Consider the following 21,630-nt stretch of genomic DNA (forward strand, 5'->3'; position numbering starts at 1 on the left):
TCATGCCTGCTAACTGGTCTACTTGCTTCTGCCTTTGTCCCTTACAGTCCATTCATCATACAGCAGCCCAAGTGATCCTGGTTAAAACAATGAAGTCCAGGCCATGCTATTCTTCTGGCTTCTCATCTCCAAGTAAAAGCCAAAGTCCTGCCTGTGGCATATAAGGTCAACATGGTCGGCCTTCCTGTCCTCACGTCTCTCTGACCTCATCTACTACTCCTAGCCACCTCACTTACAGCACTCCAGCCATTTCCTCATTGTTCTTCGGACATGCAAGCACACGCCTCCTCCCCACTGCCCCATGCAGGGCCTTTGTATTTCCTGCTCCCTCTGCCTGGAATGCATTTTCCCCAGATACCCACACAGAGGCTCCCTCACCACCTTAGGGCTCTACTCAAATGTCACCTTATCTGTGAGGTCCTTCTAAATTCCTCGTATGAAGGGATCACTTATTCTCCACTGTGATAGTCCATTTATTTCCTTTCTGGCACTGCTTATAATACTACGTTTGTTCCAAATGTTTTCCTAATAGGTAGCACAATCCCAGGAACATAGCAGATTCTTAGTAAATAATTAGTTGAATGAGTGAGGTAAGGTTGAGGATGCAGGAGTGAGACAGTTACCTCCAGGCCTTATCTCCCTTTGAGTATTTAGGCAATGGGTCAGCTGAAACCAGGTGAACGAGATGAGAAAGAAGGTGGTGGGAGTCGGGGAGGCCCAGGATATGTGTGTGTGTGTGGGGGGGGGGGTGAGGGGTTGGCCCCCAGGCCTCCTCCACCACTCAGTGCCTGGCCTAGGGTCTGGGCAGGACAGAGGGAGGTCTGGGCCAGGCTCTGACTGAGGAGGTAACAGGTTATGCCAGAAGCACCAGGCAGACTTGGAGGAGATGGGGCGAAGGGCATAAGAATGGGGTCTACTAACTTTGCCCGGGGATGGGCAGGCCAAGGCTTTGCTCCAGGGGAGGGGATAGTGTTGCTGGGCCTTGAAGAGTGGGTATGAGTTTGCTGGATAGAGAACAAGGAAAAAAGGCATTTTGAGCTTGAGAGGAGGTCTGAGGGGTATGAAAAGGCAGAGTGGCTCAGAGAATGAACTGTCTGGTGCAGCAGAGGAAGTAAGACCAAGAGGCCAGCAACCTGGGGTCAAGAGGCTTTAAATGCTTGGCCTATAATTGACCCATCTTGGACACTGTCCAAGGCCCTGGGGGCCTTGGAGGGGTCCATGAAGCAAGAGAGTGAGAGAATCCTCCAGTTGCCCTGAAATGGGCCCCCGAAATGCTCAGGAGGCAGTACCCCAGACAGAGTGATAGACAGGACGAGATAGTTGGGGTGAGGATGACGCTCAAGTCTCTGGTTAGAAGGCCCCCGAGGCGAGGACCTGAGAGAGGGGCAGATTTGGGGACAATAGTGAGAGTTAGATCCGGGCCAGCTAGGCTGGGTCACTCTGAGTTGGGGATCCTGGATCTGTGTCTCCTCCTGGAGATTCGGCTGCCCATCTTAGAACTGGGACCCTGGGTCACAGAGACATTGTCCCAAAGAGACTTTATCCCAAGATTTTCATATCTACCACATTTGGGTTCAGTCATGGCCCCTGGGCAGAGAAGTTGTGTGGGGACTGGGCAGAGACTGAGCCTTGAAGCACGAAGATGACAAAGCAGCCTGGCAGCTGGGGGCTCCACTCCTGTCTCCCCCACCCCTCACCAGGCAAGGGCTACTATGGTTGCTGCGGTCCTGTTAGGGCGGAGCTGTTTGTCTTGGGGATGCTGATGGTGCCAGGGTTGCTCAAGGACCTCTCAATCTGAGTGGCAGTCTCTGCGGAGGAGGGGGTGATTGCACGTCAGTCTGGGATTAAGGAGAACACTGGCGGCTGGGAGTGGGGAGCGCGGTCTCTGCGGGTTTGAGTCTGGGAGCCCGATGGAGGACTGTGTCCCTGGCTCAGGTGTTTTTCCACCCTGTTCCAGTGCCTAATGGCTTCTCTGGCTGCCCATCATCCCCGCCTCTCCAGCCTATGACCTATGACCCCTATGACCGAGTGGGGCTGGGACCTTGTCTGCAGGCACCGCGGAATGGGGAGAGAAGGGCCGACTCGCCCAGGCCCACCCTTCTCCCTTCTCGGATGCGGCTGCGGGGTGCGCGTGGGTGTGCTCATGCGCACGCTGGGGTGGGGCCTTCTGTCCACTCCAGGTGGGGCCTCGCTGCTCACTGACCCATCGCGGAGCAGAAGGGCGGGGCGGAGCCGGGGTCACTCGCAGGACTAGGACCCAGGACTCCAGCCCCTTCTCCTCACCTCACTTCTCAGGAGCACCTACCCACTGCCTTGGCTGTGCTCCCTCGGGGAGGGGAGGAGACGGCGAGAGGAACTGTATGGAGGGAATCCTAGCAATGAATTAGAGCAGAAATGCAAGATCTAGGAGAAGAAAATGGAAATAAAAGTACAAGAATGAGTACTGGTGCCTGAATAAATGTCATAGTAAGCACAGATCACAGTATTCCCAGGGAGGAAAGGGGTCTATGCCAGTTCTCACCAAATGACTCTCTAGATTCAGGGCCCAGCCACACTTCAAAGAAGTCTGTTTGCTTGTTTGCTTCCAGAGCTTGGCGTACTGAATCTAAACCTCTGACAATTGGAAATGTACATGAATATCTCTGACAGGTTTGTAAATGAAGAACAAGGAGAAATGGCATATTAAACTCCAAGATAGTAGTAATTAAACCAGTGTGAGACTGTCGCAGGAATGGGAAAATAGATCAGTGGGATAGAGGCCAGTAACAAAGATTCTTACAAAAGTATGAAAAGTTCCTATCATTATGAAGTTAAATAAGCCTCGGAAAAAGGAGTAAAGGGTTTAGAGCAATTCACACAAGAAGGATTCTTGGAGGGAGACCATTCTGTTCCCCTCTGTTCGCTCAGCTCCCACCAACAAACACAATAAATATTTGTTGAGTGAATGCTCACCACTGGTAATCAGAGAAATGCAACTTAAAGCAACTACATATTGCCTTTTACTTATCAGATTGGCAAAAATGGGGAAAAATTGATAATTCTTGTGTTGGCAAGAGCATGAGGAAATGGGTACTGTTGTTTGCTGATGGTGAGAGTGTGAACTGATTTTGTAGTTTGCGGTAGTACAAAGTTGAAAATAGCATAAACGTGCATTACTCTGGGCTCACTAAATAAATCGGGACTAAGTAAACAAGGCAGTTAGCTTCCTGTCCCTCACAAGCTAAAGAGAAGATGCATGTGATCCCGAGGCCAGGACGGGTCCTCCCGTATGAACAGCCGCAATTCACCAGGTCTCACACCATTTATATTTTTTTAGAGTGAGAGTCTGTACCCACATGTACAATCGAGCTGTGAAAGGCTCCAGGTGGCCGCACACGCTGCAAACACTAGGCCTATGAGGAGGGTTGGTGTTTATTCTCGGCTTCGGAGACAGCATGGTGGAGGGTGCAGCCCCAGCAGAGTGTTCTTTTCTAAAATCTTTTCCCTTCTCTCATTCTCTCCTTTTCTCCCTCCTTCTCCTCCCTGCCCTCTCCCGCCGCCCCCGCCCCGCCCGTCCCACCCCACGAGCGCGCAGACAACACTAAGCGCGCCCCCTGGTGGGAAGAGAGAAAGAAAGAAAAAAGAGTCGCGGAGGGGAGAGGGAGACTCTGAAGGGACAACGCAGAGGTAGATTCCGCCCACGCGGTCCCGGAGCTCTCCTCCCTGAGTCATGTACCGCGGGGCAAACCCTCCTGCGGGCTGCTGGGGGCAGCCTTCGCTCATGCTGGTGGCCCGATGGCGCCCTTTCTGTGTTCACTTTCTCCTTATCTTTGCACACACAGCTCTCCACCCTGTACAGCTCTTCCATCCTCATCCCTTAGTTCTCAGCTGACACCTTCTCTAACTCCACCCAAGTCAGACCCCTTGGCATGTCATCGCCTTACAGCACCCCAGACGGCGCTTCCCTCTGAACGGAACTGCCCCTTGTGATTTCTATCTGCCATCCACCTTGGCTGGGGCCTCCTTGAGGACAGCACGGCACCGGTCTTGGCTCACCACTGCACCCAGTGCCTAGAACATGCTTGGCACCTGAACAGAGGTAACACCTGGGAGCCATGACCTGCGCTGGAGTGAGGCTGGCCATGACACTGACCTGATAGAGGCTGAGCACAGAGAGTTTATTAGAAAGGCAGGGGGCAAACACATATTTACACGGGCTGCACGGGGGCACTAAATAAAAAGCTGAGGCAGGGATGGGAGGTTCTGGGAGTGGTTCAGACGAGTTCCACCTTGGCATTGGGGTACACCGCCACCACATCGTAGCCCTCCGGCGGCTTGACCCGCGCCTTGGCGTGACTCTCGCAATAGAGCCGCTCGTCCAGGAAGAAGTAACCACGCTGCTTGAGATTCAGGCCGCAGTCGCTGCACATGAAGCACTCAGGGTGGTACAGCTTGTCCCGCGCCTTGACAATGGTGCCCCTGATGGGAGACGAGCAGAGGACAGCACGTCGGGCGGGGTCAGGGGAGAGCTGAGGTCGGTGGGGAAGGCTGGGGAGGATACTCACACGATGCCGTGGCCACAGCGCGTGCACTCGGGCAACCCCTGCAGGCCGCTCAGCGGGGTGCCCAGCTTGCTGGTGGTGGGTTTGAGGTTCCGCGGGCTGCCAGGCCCAGACCGCTCCCCTGAAAGCCGAAGTGCGGGCGGCATGAGCCCAGTGCCAACAGATGGAGGTCAAAAAAAGGAAAGACTTCACTTTTGTGGGTGTGGGGCTGGGACCTGCTTCTGGGACCACCAGAGGCTGAAGAGTGGGTTTGGAGAGCTTGGGGCCAGGGGCCGTGGTAGGTAAGGCACAGCTAGGAGTGTGGGGACGTGAGGCGGAGACGCGGAAGGGATGGATGGCAGGGAGGCAGGGTGTGGGGTCGCCAAGGTGGGGCTTCCCCCACCCTCCTTCCCCGGAGAAGTGGGAAGGCAGGTGGGGTAAGGCGGTGGGTGTCTTACCGCCCTCACCAGCTTCCAGTATGCCCTGCAAGTAGCGGAAGGATCCTGACTGCTTGGGCTCCGCGGTTGGGGGCTCAGTGGGCTCCCGCAGCATCCTGTACACCTCTGAGGCCCGGTCAATTCCGCAGTCGCGGCTCCGCGGGAGGCCTTTGGCTGGGTCAGCGCTGAGCGGAAGAGAAGCAGGAAGGGACAGGGTTGCAGTACCAGCCTTCACTCTGCCACTTCGGGGGTCTGGTGAGGTTTCATAAGTCAGAATGTAAGCAGCTGAGACCCGAGGATTAAGTGCCAGGGGTCAGGATGGGACCTGGTGAGATTTAAGATGGGATCTAGGTGTGGCTGCAGAAACCATATCTCAGCACTACCTGTGGGGTGGAGACACGTGCAGAGTGCTCATCTGTGCCAGTAAGGTGGCCTCACTGCTGCTGCCATTGTGAGGGGCTGGGAGGCGAGGTGACTGCCCATAAGGAGATCCCAGGCTTGGCCTCCTGTCTTCTGGCCCAGTCCCCAGGGCTGAGGGCCGCCTGCTGGTCGTTGGACTGCCATCCTACAAGAGAGAGAGGGGCCTGAGGCACTGGAAGACCCTCTGGAGTGGGGTCTCTGGCCATTCCTAGTGTACCTCTGCACTACTCTGCTATGCCAGGCCTTTCGTGGATGGATGTTGGCTGGCTATCCCTGCTCTGCCATCTCTGGGCAATGGTGCCCAGCCATGTAGGGGGTCTGTGAGGAAGGGTCGAGACTTGGCCCTGGTTCAGCCCCTGCAGAAATGAGAAAATTCCGGTGGAAAGTCAGACACAAAATCTCAAGTGCCTGAGATTCGGTCTTGGCTCATGAGCTCTGTGGTGGTTCTGCCACCAGTGTCCATGAGGGATGGTGTTAGGGCAGGACTATCCTAAGAAGCCTTTTAAGGCCAGGGTGGCTGGAGTGAAGTGTGTGGCTTCCTTGTAGAGGTGGTTCTGGTGCCAAACCTTACTACCTGCCAGACGTATGCTGGGTAGTGGATGGGCCAATGGCCGAGAACACAAAAAAGGAACTCCTGTTCTGCAGCCAGAAAGGGTCATCAATCACTTTGTGCCCAAGGTCCTTTGGTGGAGGCGGGCTGAGGATCAAGGGTGCCATTGTGAGGTGAGACCCCTCCAGGCCTGTACCTCTGCCCCGTTCCTGCTTGCCAGGCCAAAATGATGGCCTTCTGTAGGCATAGCAGCTGAGGGACTGAGACTGGGCCAGGGCTCAAGGCTCCCTACCCTATACCCTACGGCCAGCCTGATGCCCATGCTGTAACATTTGGGGGAGGAGTGCTCTGGACATGCCTCTTTAGCCCATGAGAAGAGGGCAATACCTCTGTGGGTATGGGTATGAATAGGGTCTGGGGATCTCTGTTCCTGCAGAGTCCAGGGCATGCTGCCTCACTTGCAGGCACGTGCTGATGGCGACGTGAATACAGGCATGCACACTCTCACAAGTATGTTTATAGACATATGCATGCATGAAGATCACATACACTAGCCAGTCTGCCCACACACACTTAGTCACACACACATGGTTACATATACTCAGAGTCAGTGCTGGTCGCCCTGGGGATGATCATGCCTGGGATGAGGCTGGTGGCCAGAGTAGCCTGACTTTAGGGTGGGGCCCAAGGGTCCAGGCCATAAAGGTGGTCTCAGCCTGAGCCTGGGAGGAGACATATAAATTTCTCCTCTGCTCTGCAGTGTGGTCAGGGGGGCTAGGTGGGGAGAAAAGGACGCCCAACTTAGGGGGATGAGTCTGGCTTGGACTCAGGAAGCCACCAGCACTGGAGCACAGTCAAGTCCACAGGGCTTTAAGCCGACTGCCCTGGCTTTATGCAGGCTCTGAGCTGGACAGGAGCATGGGGAATGGATGGAGCAGCAGCAGACTGAGGGTGGTGATCCCTCTTCCCCGACTCTAACAGACAAAGAAAAGGGTCTCTCACTACCTGTGTGGGCCCACATCAAGGAGAAAACTGCAGCAAGAGGCTCTCATCCCCACTGGGCCCAACAAAAGCCTGAGAAACCTGAGCACTCTCACATATGTATCTGCAGGGCAGGCAGGCAAGGTTGGCCCAGCCTCTAATGGGGACCAGATGGGCCATGGGCCATGGGGGCAGGGCCCAGTACATAGGAAGCTTCAACAGGAAGGGGAAGTCAGAGGGACCTAGAAGAAGGCGGCCCCCACTCACCCCCACCTAGTGGGGTGTGAGTCTATTGCAGGGTCATCAGAGCCATGCTCCTCCGATGGCCACCCACATAGCAGCCTCTCTAGGTCTGAACTCAGTGGTTAGGGCACACGTGGTGACCTTGGGGTCTTGGTTTCAGCCTCAGTTCTATTGCTCACTAACTGAGCAAGTCACTTCTCTCTGAATCTGTTTCTTTATCCACTAACTGAGCAAGTCACTTCTCTCTGAATCTGTTTCTTTATCTATGAAATGGGGAACATGATGGTCCCTATATCATAAGTTCCTTGTGGGGATAAAATGAGACAGTTGCATACAAAGCACTTAGCACAGTGCCTGGCACACGGCAAATGCTCGTTGGATGAATGGCTGCCGTGGGTGTTCCTGAGCCCCATTCCTGGATTTCTCCGCTGTGTGGTGCACCTGGAACCACATGCTCCCCCTCTCTGAGTACCCACCAGCTGCTGATTTGGTGGTTGAAGCCTCGGTGGGTTAGTCAGGATAATGGGGGTAACTCCTTGCTCATCAGCTCCCGCATGACTACGGTCAGAATGCAGGACACTCAGCTTGGATGGAGGTGGGTGCTGAGTCCAGATGACCAGGCGGCACCTCCCAGAGGCCAAGCCCCAGCTCTCTGTTCACCTGGAGAGAGCAGACTGAGTATGCGAGGGCTGCCTGCTTCACCTGGCCTGCCTTAACTCATCATCTGGTTCTCAGCTTAAATGCCACCCTCTCCAGAAAACCTCTCCTATCACTGTCCCTCCACTTAGGGCTGTGCCAGGTGCCTCCTGCATTACCATGAGGCCTAACAGAAGAGTCCCCCATAACCTTACATGGAAGGTGGGCCTGGAGTTCCAGTTGGCCCTGCCATATCCGACTTAGGGGTGCGTGCCAGGGTACCTTGTCATGCCTTAGGGCCAATTGTGGTTTTCTCCTCTTCTGATGGCTCCAGCTGGGCCCGCCCTCCTCCCCACTGCAGGCAGAGGGTGGGAGCAGTGTGGGACAATGGGCCCTGTGTCTGTGTTACTGAGGATACAGGCTTGCAGGGGCTGGGTGGGGGTGTTTCTTTCACCACCCATGGAGCTCATGACCTTTTAAGTATAAAAGGCGGGCAGCAGCTGACAGGCTGCCCTGTTGCTTGTGGAAAATCCCTCTGCTTCCATCCTGAGCAGCCTGGTCCTTGAGGAGGTCAGTGAGGGAAAGTGTGGGGGCAGGGGGAGTTGTTCGCCAGCCCCCAGCCTGCCAGGCCCACTGGCTGTGAACCTGAGGTTGGCTTCAGCCAGGTGGGTGCCCAAGGCTAGGATAAAACAGAAGAGTGTCCCATTGCCTGAGGTCATTCCACACCTTGAAGTTGTCCCCTATCCTGCCTGCAACCCTGGTGACTTCCTCCTGGTCTGGCATCACTGGGCACCACAGCAAAACCCGGTTGGGTGGATGATAGCTCTGAGCAAAGGCCTGACCCTGTCCTTCCCCACCACAGACACTTTTGTCCCCAAATCCAAAACTGCCTGGAGTACCGACATAGCCTCTAGCAGGTGCTTATCAACTGGGGGGCATAGGATGGAGCATGCGCATGGCCCTGAGAAGCTGTCTGCTTCAATCTGGCCTGGGCACCTGAGAGCCTCAGTGAGGATACCCAATGCAGTTATACCTGCAGAACAGGCCTGGACCCTCCGCCCTGGGCTCGCTCTGAGTCTGTACATACCTGGGCTTCAGGGTCGATGTTGATCCTGTATGCCTGAGCCTTGCTGTCCTCTGGGGCACCAGGCCAGCTCCTGTTTTCTGGCCTGTGGTAGAAATCAGGATATTCAGATATATCTGCTTACTATGCCCACCAGACCTGAGAACCAGGACCAAGAGGGCCTGGGCTCTAGGTCCAGAACCATCCAGGACCAGGCCATGCACAAAGAAGGACACCACACCAGTGTTTTCCCCTGCACTAAAATGGTGGCTGTTGTGGCAAGGAGACACAGCTCTAGATTTGCCACTGGCCTGGGATGGGGCTGTGTGTCACTTCCCCGCCAGCTATTCCATCCCCGTCTGGTCTGACATCTAGAGAGGAAGCTGTGGCTTCCCCACTTTCCCCTCTCTGTGGCCCACAGAAGCTCAGCAAAGAGGGCCAGCTCACGGCAGGGGGAGCCCGGCCTCATACTTCAATCAGCTAGAAGCACATCCACTCATCCCTCTTCTGTTCACAGCCTCCAGCTGGGCCTGGGGATCAGGCTTCCATGAGCTCTGGGGGAGGCGGAATGGAGGCTCTGAGGGGGTGTGCCTCCCTCCTGCTGCTGCCGGCAGAGTCATCACCAAGGTCTGCCCAGCCCAGATGGGAAACAGGCCATTAGGAAATTCCTACTTCACCATAGAAACCAAAAGCCAAACACCACTCAGAAGGGAGAAAAACATCATAAACCTGCCATAAGCAGGGCAGACAGGGCTGAGAGGCTGCAGGCCTGGGGCCCAGTCTTGCCACTCAGTAGCCCAGTGAGAAGGTGGGCCAGGAAGGTGCTCAGCCCTTGGACGGGCAGGTGGGTGTGAACTGAGGTTGGTTAGACCAAAGGAGAATAATGTCCCCCACTCTACCCCAAAAAGCCTCCTGGGGCTTCTCGAGGTCTCACCACTGGGCCAGCAGCTCAACCCTCTCTCTCTCCCCGACTCAGCAGAGGGGTTTAACAATCTGTCTACACCAGAAGTCCACACTCACTTGGCACTTCCTCACCTTCACCCATTGCTTGGTCCCCTGCAGGCCATCTCTCACCCCCAAAGCCTTCTGGAAGTCTGTGGCACCATGGCTCTGCCAGGGCAACACCATCCGCACTGGCATCTAGCTCCAGCCCCCTCAGCCAGGCTTCCAAATCACAGCTCTCACCGTGGCTTCCACCCACTCAGAACTCCACTGGAATGAACTGAGAACATCTCATGTGGCTGTCTGGCCTTTTACTTCCCTGAAGTTCTGCCCAGAAGAGAAGTACAAGCCTGAGGTCTGAAGGTCAGAGGGCACAAAGTACCCAAAACCATGGGGGTGGCTCAAGGCATCAGATCAGGTCATGTATCACCTTTATCTCCAGGTCCATTTCAGGCTGAGTAGGTGGCTGTATCTGCCATCTTTAAGCAAAATGACAGCCAATGGGTAGGCTGTGCTTATGCATCTTGTACCACATGTAATGGGCAACAGAGGCCCCACCAGAAGGGCCCTGGACCTACAGAACATTTCCAGAAAGTATGGGTTAGCTTGAATTTTTGGACACCTGACAAAATGAGCATAAGCAGGGAAGCTGGGCCTTTACTTCACTTTTCATCCCATGGAGAAGTCTGAGGAGGATTACAGCCCTCTGCACGCAAGAGGCCAGGCAAGGAAGCTGGTCTGGGTAGAGCTCATGTTGGGGGGCCTTTGGGGCCCAGGCATAGCAGGCAGGATAGAGAGCAGGGTAAGAGGCCTTGCAGGTGAGAAGGTGCCCAGGAAAAGAGATGCTGGCCCAGAGGGTCAAGGTGGCCCTCGTGTCTTAATCCCCCAGAATCTGCATACGTGAGAATTGGGGATAGGGAGCTGAAGGACAGGACTCCAGGTTTTCATTCCAATTGAACAAACGTGGTATGTCATCATCACTCAATCCTCAGATCACAAGACAGTCTCCATCATAGAACTGAGAAAGCTAAGAGCTCTGACATTAAATCATTTGCTGGTGTGCAGCAGTTCCCGAGTACGGGACTGGGACTGGGACTGTGAGAGCAGACGATGTGCTTGCAGCTGCCCCACGGCCACACAGCATTTGAGGGCTGAAAAGCCCAGGGTGGAACGGGCCAGTGGACCTCTGGTTCCATCCACGCCTGGATTGGAACAAATGACCAGGGAAGGAAGGAAGGAAGGGGGCCCTCCATCCTGCCCCCATCCTGCCACCCTGCCCTGACATCATTCCCTCTGGAAACCTCCTGACTCAGGCCCCCCGTGAGCCTTCCCACCCCCACCCCAGCCCCACTACTGCCAGGGCTTCCCTTGTTCAGCCATGAGAGTCAAGGCTGGAGGTGAGTCAGGGCCCAGGAACCCAGCCAAGTGGAGCGGCCTCAGAGGCCACTCGTGGGCAGAGCAGAGCTGATGTTTCCCCGGCCAGCTTGTACCTCAGTCTGGGAGAGGGTGATGATGTGATCCTGTTTTATGGAGAAGGAAACCCAGGCTCAGAGAGGTCAACTGGGTACCCAAGATCCCACAGAGTCTGGATGAGGATTGGTTCTGATGAACTGCCAGGCCGGGGCCCCCTCACTGTGGGCCAGGTGGGGTACACAGGCCCAACACCTCCCGCTGGACCCACTTAGCACTAAGAGCACAGCCAGGGGCCCTGACTCCAACCTGTACCCACGCCTGGGCCAGACACAAACAGGGGCTAGTTCAGAAGCCTTCCCACCATGTTTGATGGCTCTGAGCAGATGGATCACCCCCTGCCCTGCCAGCTCTAAGGTATGTTTAGTTAGGTTGTGGTTTGGGGAGGCTTTTCCCACACATGTCCACAGGGGATCGTGGAAAGTCCCTTGGCGCAGTGGCAGAGTTCAACGGTTATGTCTGACTTCTCCGGATCCAGGCAAGACAGGGGCAGGGAGATCGCACCCAGCCAGCACCCAGACAACTGCCATCAGAGCTGAACAGAGATCCAGGGCCCAAGCATGGCTGAGGACGCCCCAGGTGAACCTCTCACCCATCTTAGACCATCTACAGAGCATAGATAGGGCTTGGTGACTCCCAATCCCCTCTTCAAGATGGGCTGTGCAGCATTACACAGTCCATGACATCTAGATTTAACCGAGACAGAGGCATGGACCAAAGTGGGGACAGCGGAGGCAGAGCAGCTGTGGGGCTGGGAGAGGTCAGCTGCCAAGTAGGAGCACAGTCTCTGGGAGTGGGAAAGACCTGAGGTCAACTTGTGCTTCCCAACTCCTTCTCTGAGTGGCTTTAAGTACCTTCTAGTCTTTCTGAGACTTGATTGTCTCCTCTGTAAAGTGGGGAATACTAGGTTTTACCCTATTAACTTGGTTCGAGAGTTCATTTATTTATTTATTTTTTTAGGTGAGGCAACTCTTGGTTGATCTCACAGATTGCAAGGACCTTGTCAGCTTACAATCTTTTATTTTTTATTTTTTACGCCTACAGCACCTGGTCTTCCAAAGTGGTCTCCTATCCAAGTACTAACCAGGCCCGACCCTGCTTAGCTTCCTAGATCAGATGGGATCAGGCTTGTTCAGGGTGGCATGGCTGTAGACTGGTTTGAGAGTTCAATGAGGTGTTGGACAAGAAATGGAAATGGTCATTTGGAAATGGTCAACAAGCTGGTCACTCAAGAGTGGGGAAAAGACTGATGTCGCCCCCTCCACCCCCACCAAGAGGCTATCCAATGTCTTATTTTAGCCTTGATTTGGGGCTGCTTATCCCCTGCCATAAGTCCCCCAACACACTTTCATCTCTGAGTTAAAAGCAGGTTTCGTCTTTCTTAAGCAACCCCTGTACCTAGTACCTGCCAGCCCTCTGTGAAAGCACTACTCCTTAGGACTGGGGTGCACCTACTTCCAGCTGCCAGTCTGTACTCCTGGGTCACAATTTCAAATCCACTTCCTCTGAGGCAGAGAGGCTGTGTGAGGCTCAGCTTACCCAGGATGTTGGCCACTCATAACATCCTCCCCTTAAATCTCCCCCCGACCCCAATTATCTTGGCACAGCCTGCCCTATTCGTACCTGCTCACAGAGAGTGTGAGGTGGTCGTGGCAGCCCTTGATGCGGTTCTGAGCCTCCAGGTGTGTCATGAGCTCTGTGCTCTCACCATTGATGGCCTGGATCAGGTCTCCAGGGCACAGAGCAGCCAGTGCAGCCTTGCTGCCAGCATGGACCTGTGGGTGGACAAGCCAGATAGCTAGGCATTGGTCATTATGTGGCCTTGCTGCAAGGTTTTGCTTTTGCCCTCCCCCCTCAGAACCTGGTCAGTGTGGCCCTGGTGCCAACATAACCTGTGCTGGGCAAGCCAAGACACTGGTTGAGTTCTCATGTGGCCTTGCTGCAGCCTCTGCTCTAAACATTCCTGACTCCAGTACCTGGAGGCCTGGTGGGACGCGAGGGCATATGAGAGGGGCTTCTTCTGACTTGGGACAAGTGGGATGCCACTCTTGCAGTCTGTGTATGTGTGCAAGGACATGCAAGGGAACAGAGAGACACACGTGCTCCTAGATACATACAAAGCATGGACATGTCACGAATATCCTACAGAGACAGTGCCCCACCCAGCCAGACCTTACAGCAGCCCCTTGACCCACATTCAAACTCTCAGTGACCTTTGCTCCCTACCTGCTTCCTCTCATCCCTGCTCACATTCACTTCCACTCACACTCACCTCCACGTGAACGTCCAAGAGGTGCCCATGGGCACCATGTACCTCTCGCCTCCACACTTCTGCAGATGCTGTTACTTCTCCCTGGAACATTCTTTCCTTCGATCTCCAACCCTAATTACCAGCTTACTCCTCCTCATTTTTCAGGACTCAGTCTAGAGAGGCCGTTTCCCCTGGGAGTCACCTGCCCCGGGCTCTCACGTACCCTGTGCATCCCTCACACCACTCTGTTTCCTTGACATCATTAGTGCCTCATTCTAGGCCTGTGTCATCACCTCCCCAGGCACAACCAAGGCCACCTACTTCCAGCTGCCAGTCCGTACTCCTGGATCACAATTTCACATCCACTTCCTCTGCAGGACAGGCACTCACTCAGGCCACCCCAGTGTCACTACTGACCCCAGAGGGTTAAGCAGTGTCCATATCTAGAGTCTCTTATAATTCCAGTCCCCTGATAAGGGCCACATGGGGCTGGCGACAGGCTCATAGGGAGGCCTGAGTAAGCAGTCCAGTAGAAGTCAGGCAACAAGGCACCCTTCACCCTGTCCCCAGTCCTGGCACAGCCTTTGGAAATATACTGTAGCCATCCTCATTCTTACCCAGCTTCACCAGTGGTGCCTGGCTGTGGTTCAAGAGCTGCCAGTGACCCTGTTCCTATTGGTGGAGGTGGGAGCTTCTGGAAGCTCAGCCAGGCTCAGCCTAGCCAATTATCAGTAGAAAGTGGACAAAGCCAAGGTGCTGGCAGCTCCTTGGCTGGAGCCCTGGTATGGGCGCTGCCTGAGCTGACCTGCCCTGAAATAGGCTGCCCTGAGGAATGTTCTTCGGGAACATGACACCCTCAGCCACTAGTCACCATTAATGTTCACTCACAGGGCTTGGGCACCTGCACAGGCCTGTCCTCCTGGGGGTGGTGCCCATTTGGCTCCATCCCACCCCTCCCCATCAAGGCCCTGCTCCAGGCCCTCTCTCCTTCCTGGATACCTGCTCTGTGACATGACCTGGGCTCAGTGCTTTAACATAACTAGCTCTCAAGCTGGTTATGGTAAAGTGGCCACCTCTCAAGCACCTGGTGAGACAGAAGTGTTCTCATCCCTATTTACAGACAAGAAAGAGAGGCCTGGAGGAGGAGCATCTCACTCCAGTCCCCACTGGAGGAGAGGAGTCTTCTTCCTTAGAGGGGTGGCTAGCTGCAGGATGATTCAGCCTGCACAAGGGCGCATTCAGGCCCCTGTGGGTGGGGGAAGTTCTTGAAAGCAGAGGTGGCTGAAACTCTGCCAGTTCCACTAGTCCAGAGATTTCTGGTCAGAGAGGGCTTGAGGCCAGGAAACGGTGACTCTCCCTACCACCTTTCCATGTATTGTCTCATTAATCCCCAAGGCAAGCCCATTTGCTAGATGAAATAACCAAGGTCCAGAGAAGTACAGAAAGCCACTCAACTGATAAATTGGAGTTAGGATTTCAATGCAGGCCAACTTGTTCCAAGTGCTATGATCTTAACCACTATGTGCTTCTCTGCAAAAAGGGATGAAGGGGAGAGAGAGTGTCCCTGGAGGAGAGAGAGTGTCCCAGGTAGAAGGATTAGCATGTGTAATGACTCATCAGGGGGAGAGAGTAAAAGCAGGCTCCTGTGGCCGAAGCATCATTAGTTAAGAGAGAGTGGAAGAGATGAAGTCGGAAGGACAGGGGCCAGACCTGCAGGCCTTGTAGGCCCAGGTGAGAAGGTGGCATTTCTCCTGGGTGGGGGGGAATGATGGAGGGTTCTAAGTAGGGAAGTCACAGGACAGAGTTGAATTCAAACCAATGCTGCTGGCTGCTGAGTGTGGGATAAACAGACAGAAGGAAAGGAGAGGGGAGCAGTGGGTCAGCTGGGAGGCTGGGGCATGAATCAGCCCTCTCACTGGCAGCAGCTACATTCCCAGCTCCTACTCCACTTTACCCAGCCTAGGTCAGGTGCCGTATTGTTCCACATGATCACAGCAAGCTCCAGTCAGGCCTGGATTCCTGTCCCTGCTCTGTCTCTCTGGGTACATTACCTTAGCCTTTCTGAGCCTCAGTGTCCCCATCTATAATGTGAGGCCATAGGGACGCCTTAGTTCTAAGGGCTGCTGTGAGGACTATCCGAGACAATTAGGGCAAAAAGGTCCCACAGGGTTTGGGTACACGGTGGTGCTCATGCCAGGCACCGGTTGCTGGGGACCCGGGACCAACACCCTTTAGGGTGGGGCCTGGAATGCTGTGGATGCTCCGAAGCCAGCAATCACCACAGTTTGTGGAGAAGAAGCCCTGGACATTGTTCTTGGGGGCTCCCTGAAGCTCCCTGAGGTTGCCAGGCAGCCAGGCTCCTCCCTATCTGAGTGTGGCTGTCCTCACTGGGCAGGGGAGGCTCTGTAAGCATGGGAAGGCTGTGTCTTGAACACCCCTGGTGAGGACACTCCCACTTATTGTCAGTATCTGCAGACCTGCTTTTGAGGTACCTGCTGGGCAAGCTGTGGCTTGTGCCTCCCCAGTACCATAAATCACCCCAGATCCCACCCAAACCCAGGCTCAGCCATCCTGGCTCCTCAGGACTGAGCTGCTGCCGCGTGACTTTGGGGGACAAGGGGAGTTCTTCCTGGCAAATGGTCTTCCAGCTTGCCTGCCTGCCTGCCTGCCTGCCAGGGGCCTGTATCCCAATCAGCTCCAAACAAGGCCGCCACTGCTGCTGCCACTGTGACGTGTGGAGGCCCTTCCTCGGCAGGCAGGCAGCCGCGTGGGCAACAGATGTCTCTGCTCCCTGCCGCCTGCGGCCGTCAGCCGCCGCCACTGAGCCTGTCAGCGGCCTCACGCCCAGGGTGCCTGGCCTCGCTGGCTGGCCTAGCGCCCCCACCAGCCAGCCTCTGCAGACACACGGCATGACATGCACAGGCAGACACAGACACTCACGCACACATACCCAGCAGGTCTCCCTCAGAGAAGCAGAAGATGAAAGGCTCCTGAGTGTGTTAAAGGCCTACCTCACTCAACCCCAGAGACCTGGTGGTGTGGGGTGAAGGCAGATGTGGAAAGCCTCCCAGGACAGCTGGGCCTGCCTGTCACCCTGGTCCCAAAAATGGGATTTCATGATTCCACGCTCTAGTGGGTGCCCACATCCCTCTCAAGAACTGGAAAGAAGTGTCTGAGAGACCAGCCAGCTCAGTCTAGCCCCCATAGTGAGAGGGGTGGTTGGGTGAGGGCGGGGGGGTGGGGCAGGCAGAAGGTAGGTCTCAGTTCCCCTAACACAGGCCCCTAATGAAAGTCAAAGCAGCTGTGTGGGGACAAGGGATGGCTCTCAGATGGTCCCAGGTCCCCTTCTCCCTTCCATCCTGACTGGGAGCCCCCGAGCCCAGAGCCTGCGTTCTCTCCTCTTCTGTCTTTTATGCTAGGACACTCAGGGGCAGAGTCTGGGTCCCCTCTCCTGGACCTTCAAACTTTGGGACCCCAAGGCCGGGCCGGGGTCCCATCTCCCTCAGAATAGACACTCTTCAGGGTTGTGCCCCCTCCTCTTCCTCCCCTGTCCTAAGCTTGGGGCATGCATGATCCTAGAACCTTGAGAAACTGGGCAGGGGCTACCCTGGCCCCTGGCCTTGTGTTGACTTGTGGGGAGAGGTCTCACAAGCTCATGGTCAAGTCTCCTTGCCCTGGGAACGAAAATGTCCTCCTGGTCACTTCCCCTTAGGTCAACTGAGGTCACTGATGAGAGACTGACCAAAACCAGAGTGGGGAAATGGATGGATCTTTCTCTTTTCAGGTTCAGGGAGCACCCAGACCTTTCTGGAGTCCCCCAGCTCTGTGGCAGGCCCTCTTGATAGGGGAAGGGGGGCTCTTAATCATTTTGCCCCAAATCTTCAGGCTGGGATTCGTCTAAGCAGCATTTCTGGGCTTCTGCAGATCTGTCCTGACCCCTGGCCCATGACTGAGGTCCTTCCCTAAACTGCAGTGACACCCTCAAAAAGAGGCCATCAAGGAGGCTGGTGTGTGAAGTCTTGGGGTCCTCCAAGGGATAGGACCGGCAGGCCTAGTGGGAGGGAGAATAGGGGGTTGGGGCGACACTGCCCTGCCTGGAGGCCTCCTCTACACTCTGTGGGTCACCCAGGTCAAGCCTTGGCTTTTGAGCCTCAGGGACGTTGGGAATCCGGGTCTCAGTCTCAGATCCAGGACATCCCCCCTCCCACCCTGTGGCCGCCGGACTCACCCGCGAGATGGTGAGGGGTGCGCTGAAGTCCCGGCCGCCCACCAGGCGGAAGCCCCAGGGTGAAGGGCCGCGCAGAGTCACGGAGTGGGGCATCGCGGGCGGGAGCCGCAGCCGGAGCCTGAGCCGGACACTGAGGAGCCGCCGTCGCCGCCGCTGCCGCCTGGACGCTGCGCCCCGCCCCCCGGCCCGCCCGCTCCCGGACCCCCCTCCGCCGGGCCCCCGCCCCCGCTCCCCGCGCGTCCGGATTGGCCCCGCGGCCCGCCCGACCCTCCCACTTCGGGGGGCTCTGAGGACCCGCCCCTAAGCCCCTCGGTCCGCCGCCTGACACCCCCTCCGCGTTCTCAGAGACCCACGAACTGGGACGGCCCCGACGTCAGGGATCCTGTCTTGCCTTGCGCTCTGTGGGCCGTGGACCCAAACCGGGCCGCAGAAGCTCGGGCATAGGCCCTTTGAAGTAGCTCCTACGAGGCGGCGCCCCGGCCCGGGGAGGGATGGGGCGCGAGACGGCCCTGATGGGGGATGGGGCCGCTCCTTGCTCAGAAACCTCCTCAAAGTCCTAGTAGGCGAACCTGTGCCCCCAGCCCTCGGTGTGGGGTGTCCTCGAAGCGAGCACTGTTGGGGACCCCTGGGCCTGAACAGGCCTGAGTCAGGAACACAGACCCAGGATTGACAGCAGACAGTGCCAGGTGTGGGGGTGAGAACAGAAAGGTACTGAACCTCGTTTGAGGAGGCGTGGAAGGCAATCTGGAAGAGGCGACTACTGACTTGAATCTAGAAGCAATGTGCCTTGTCTTGTCCTTCCAGGTGTCACTGCTTCCCCAAGGCACTCGGGCCGCCTCTGACTACCTTCTCTTCCCAGGTCATCTCCCTGTCTTCACAGTCCCCTCCCTTCCTCCTGTACAAGGAGCTCCGTTTCCCCAGACTTTCTGGAAAAGTTGCAGCTAGGGTAGTGGGTGTGCCACAATCTGGAGAGTGAAGTATTTGAGGGAGCGGAATTGTGGGCAGCCCTTCACTTGGGGCCCTTCCTGGTCTTCTCTTGACTTCCAACCATTGTCCTCCAGGGGCGTCCTTGAACAACCTTTGCAGGTGCTGTGGCTTGGTGAGGGCCCCACCTACCACCCTCTGGCTCTCCCGTATACTCTGTGTCTGGCTACATCATGGCATCACTATTTGCTTCTCCAGACCCTGAGAAGGCCCCTAATTTCTCCATTCTCGACAATATTATGTGCTCTTTTGGCCAAGTTCTGGTAATGCTCTGTCCTTGGAAGGCTAACAGACTGTGATGTGAGATGTGTCCTGTGGGATCTCTTAACACCCCCAAAGAGGACATCTGCTTGAAAGGCACAAATCTAAGGTAGTCCAGCAAGGGGAGGCACCCTTCAGGGTGGAACATGAGTGCCTCTCTGAGAGATGGGTGTCTGTTGAGCTGGCAGAGAAATGTGAGCGATGTGTGTGTAGCAGTGGTGTGTATGGTGGGGGTATTCATATCCACAAAGTGTCAGCTATTGGGCACTCAAAACTGTGAGATGGAGGTTTCTGCTCAACCCTGTACAGAGTTAGACTCCACAAGGTCAGAGTGGAAGGGCCAGCAGGAGAGTTGGTCTACATGGTCTCTCAGAGGCCCTTAGGTCAGAGGTTCCCTAGGACCTGCACCTCACTGAATGACATGGAAAGAGGGGCACCCATCACCCATCCCTGATTGTTGGAGGGTTAGGTGCACAGCATGGCTGGGTGGTCAACCACCTCATTTAGACTCTAAGACAGGGAACGTAAATGGTGCAGAGCTTCGCTGTGGGGAGAGAGGGCCTCAGAATCTGTGGAAGTTCCTACCCAAGGCATTTCATGGTGGATTCCTGAAACTCCTCCTTAGACTTGCTTCCTTCTCCCAGCTTACGCACCCCTAGGAACTGTCAACTACCTCCCCGAAGTTCCTTCGTTACCCTCTTGTTTACTTTTGTTTGGGGGTACATGCTGCTCCCTCCCAAATACAGCTTCCCCAGCCCTTCACATCTCGGCAGTATAATCCATCTCCAAAGGCTTCTCTCACAGGGTTGAAGATGAGGATAGTGTGTGGAGTGGCTCATCTACAACCTGGCACATAAACTTGAGTATTTCATTGTACAGTTTCCGGGGAAGTTCCAGGGTCCATGCCAGTCATCTCATACAGTAGGTCCTTGATGACTTCCTTGACTCGAGAGGCTATCAGAAGCCCACTTCTGACAGTGCCCTCTCACAAGACATAGGTCTGGGCCAGGCCACGTTCCTGGAGACTAGAGGCAGCCCTTCTTAGGGGCCACACTGTGGGCTCACTCCTTAGGTACCCTGCTCCAACCTTTTCCCATTACTTCCTCCAAGAAGCCCTCAGAATTTTCTTTTTACTCTAATTGGCTTTGTTTCTGGGGGATTGCTATGTTACCGTATCCCCATCATGCTGGGGCACTGACTCAAAGGCAGTTCCATGGCCTGGGAGCCCTCTCCAAGGTGGACATAGTGGCGGCTGGGTCAGGCCTCATGCTCACCTTAGTTGTTCATTGCGCACCCCACCGCGCATCCGTGCTGCTGGATATAACCAGACTGCCCGTTTCATACATTCTTTATCCATTCAACAAATATGTATTGAGTGTTTTTCATACACCATCACCTGTGTCTGCCCAGGACTAGGGTCGATACATCCACAGGGGCAGGGACTGTGTCTGTCATATTTATTTATGTTTCCTCAGCTCCCAGCAGAGAGCCTGGCACACAGAAGTTATTTAAAGCCATTCGCTATTAACAATATTATCGCTGTTATAGGAATTATTATTTCAGCTCACCACTTGGCCATAGCCCAGAGAGACGCCTAGGAGGGGGAAGGCTTCAACTCCTGCTGCTTTGGAGGCCACACCCACACCCAGTGGCTTTGTCCTTCAGGGGAGCCCCAAGTATTTCAGGGCACTATGCCCAGCTGCTCTGTGCTTGGCCGGGTCTGTTCAAGGCCAGGAGAAACCACAGCTCTGTTTCCACAATGGGTTGGCAGGTTCCAGCAGGAGCAGATGCCCTTGGGAGGTGGCCTTGGGGCTGAGCCTAGGGGGAAGGAGAGGAAAGGGCTGGGACAGGGTGAGGGTAAGGCGAAACTAGGGAACAGCTCAGAAGTGGAAGCAGCCCTGGGGGAAGGGTTTGATGAAGATAATGGAGCAGCCCATGAGGATTCCTTCCTGTGTGGTGCTAGGGGCTGGCCAGAGAGCTCAGACACTGCCCTTCCCCCCCTCCCCCGGCCCGATGGTCACAGGTCTCTGGATTGAGTCTGCCCCATTTGGGCTCAGACCCTAGGGCCAGTACATCCTCCTTGAAGGCCCAGTTCCCTCCTCCCAGATAACAGCCTGGATTCCAAGGGGATTGGAACCCTTGATGTGGTGTCCCAAGAGGATGCCCAGTCCAATCCAGAGTCCCAGAGGGCAGCCAGAAAAGAACCTCAGAAGTTCCCATTTCAGTGTGGCCTGTCTAGCCAAGCTCCAGGTTCCATAGCCTCTGGCTACCCAGGTGTCTATTATCCAAGAGGCCTGCTGGTCATGGCTAGGAGCCCGTGAATCTGTGGGATGAAGAGAACATCAATTTGGGACAGAGTTGGATGGGGTGGGGCTGTGCAAGCTTTCTACAGGGCTAGGACTTGGCCCTATAGTGATAGTAAGCCAAGGCGAGCCCTAGGCAGGGTTTGGAGGGCTCTGAAAGGGGTGCAGGCAGCAGGGGCACAGGCACCAGGGCAAACTCAAGGGGAAGGAGTAGTCTGGGAGATGGGTTGAGGGCTAAAGCCCTACATATCCTGGGACTGGGATGACAGAACTCAGTCAAGGAGGCAACAGAGCTGGCCTTTGAGCTGTGTGTTTGGTACAGCAAAACACACAAAGGGAGT

At 55.5% G+C, this 21,630-nt stretch overlaps 1 protein-coding gene and 1 pseudogene across 2 annotated transcripts; both read right to left on the reverse strand.

The window, feature by feature from the left end:
- Positions 1-4,136: 4,136 nt before the first annotated feature.
- Positions 4,137-17,910, reverse strand: PDLIM4 (PDZ and LIM domain 4). 2 transcript variants are annotated; one of them, XM_016118476.2, is made up of 7 exons: positions 17,742-17,910; positions 12,886-13,037; positions 8,875-8,956; positions 5,341-5,522; positions 4,979-5,142; positions 4,545-4,662; positions 4,137-4,458 (listed from the first exon to the last, which is right to left on the reverse strand). In XM_016118476.2, exons 1-7 carry the CDS (start codon positions 17,832-17,834, stop codon positions 4,254-4,256), a joined length of 996 nt encoding a protein of 331 aa, XP_015973962.2. In that variant the 5' UTR covers positions 17,835-17,910; the 3' UTR covers positions 4,137-4,253. The 2 variants fall into 2 exon arrangements, with proteins under 2 accessions (XP_015973962.2, XP_015973964.2); XM_016118478.2 differs by lacking the exon at positions 4,545-4,662 and having other exon boundaries at positions 4,284-4,458; positions 17,742-17,885.
- On the reverse strand, positions 12,298-12,416 carry LOC118605793 (annotated as a pseudogene).
- Positions 17,911-21,630: the final 3,720 nt, after the last annotated feature.

The sequence above is a fragment of the Rousettus aegyptiacus genome, unplaced genomic scaffold, assembly GCF_014176215.1.
Source record: "Rousettus aegyptiacus isolate mRouAeg1 unplaced genomic scaffold, mRouAeg1.p scaffold_m13_p_7, whole genome shotgun sequence".
Taxonomy (NCBI): Eukaryota; Metazoa; Chordata; class Mammalia; order Chiroptera; family Pteropodidae; genus Rousettus; species Rousettus aegyptiacus.

What these genes read in the sequence shown, in the direction of transcription:
- PDLIM4 (XM_016118476.2), bottom strand. Translation starts at nt 17,834, where the DNA reads ATGCCCCACTCCGTGACTCTGCGCGGCCCTTCACCCTGGGGCTTCCGC. An exon ending in CTCACACTCTCTGTGAGCAG is followed by an intron (nt 8,957 to 12,885) that starts GTACGAATAGGG and finishes TTTCTACCACAG; the next exon opens with GCCAGAAAACAGGAGCTGGC. An exon ending in CGCTGTGGCCACGGCATCGT is followed by an intron (nt 4,459 to 4,544) that starts GTGAGTATCCTC and finishes GTCTCCCATCAG; the next exon opens with GGGCACCATTGTCAAGGCGC.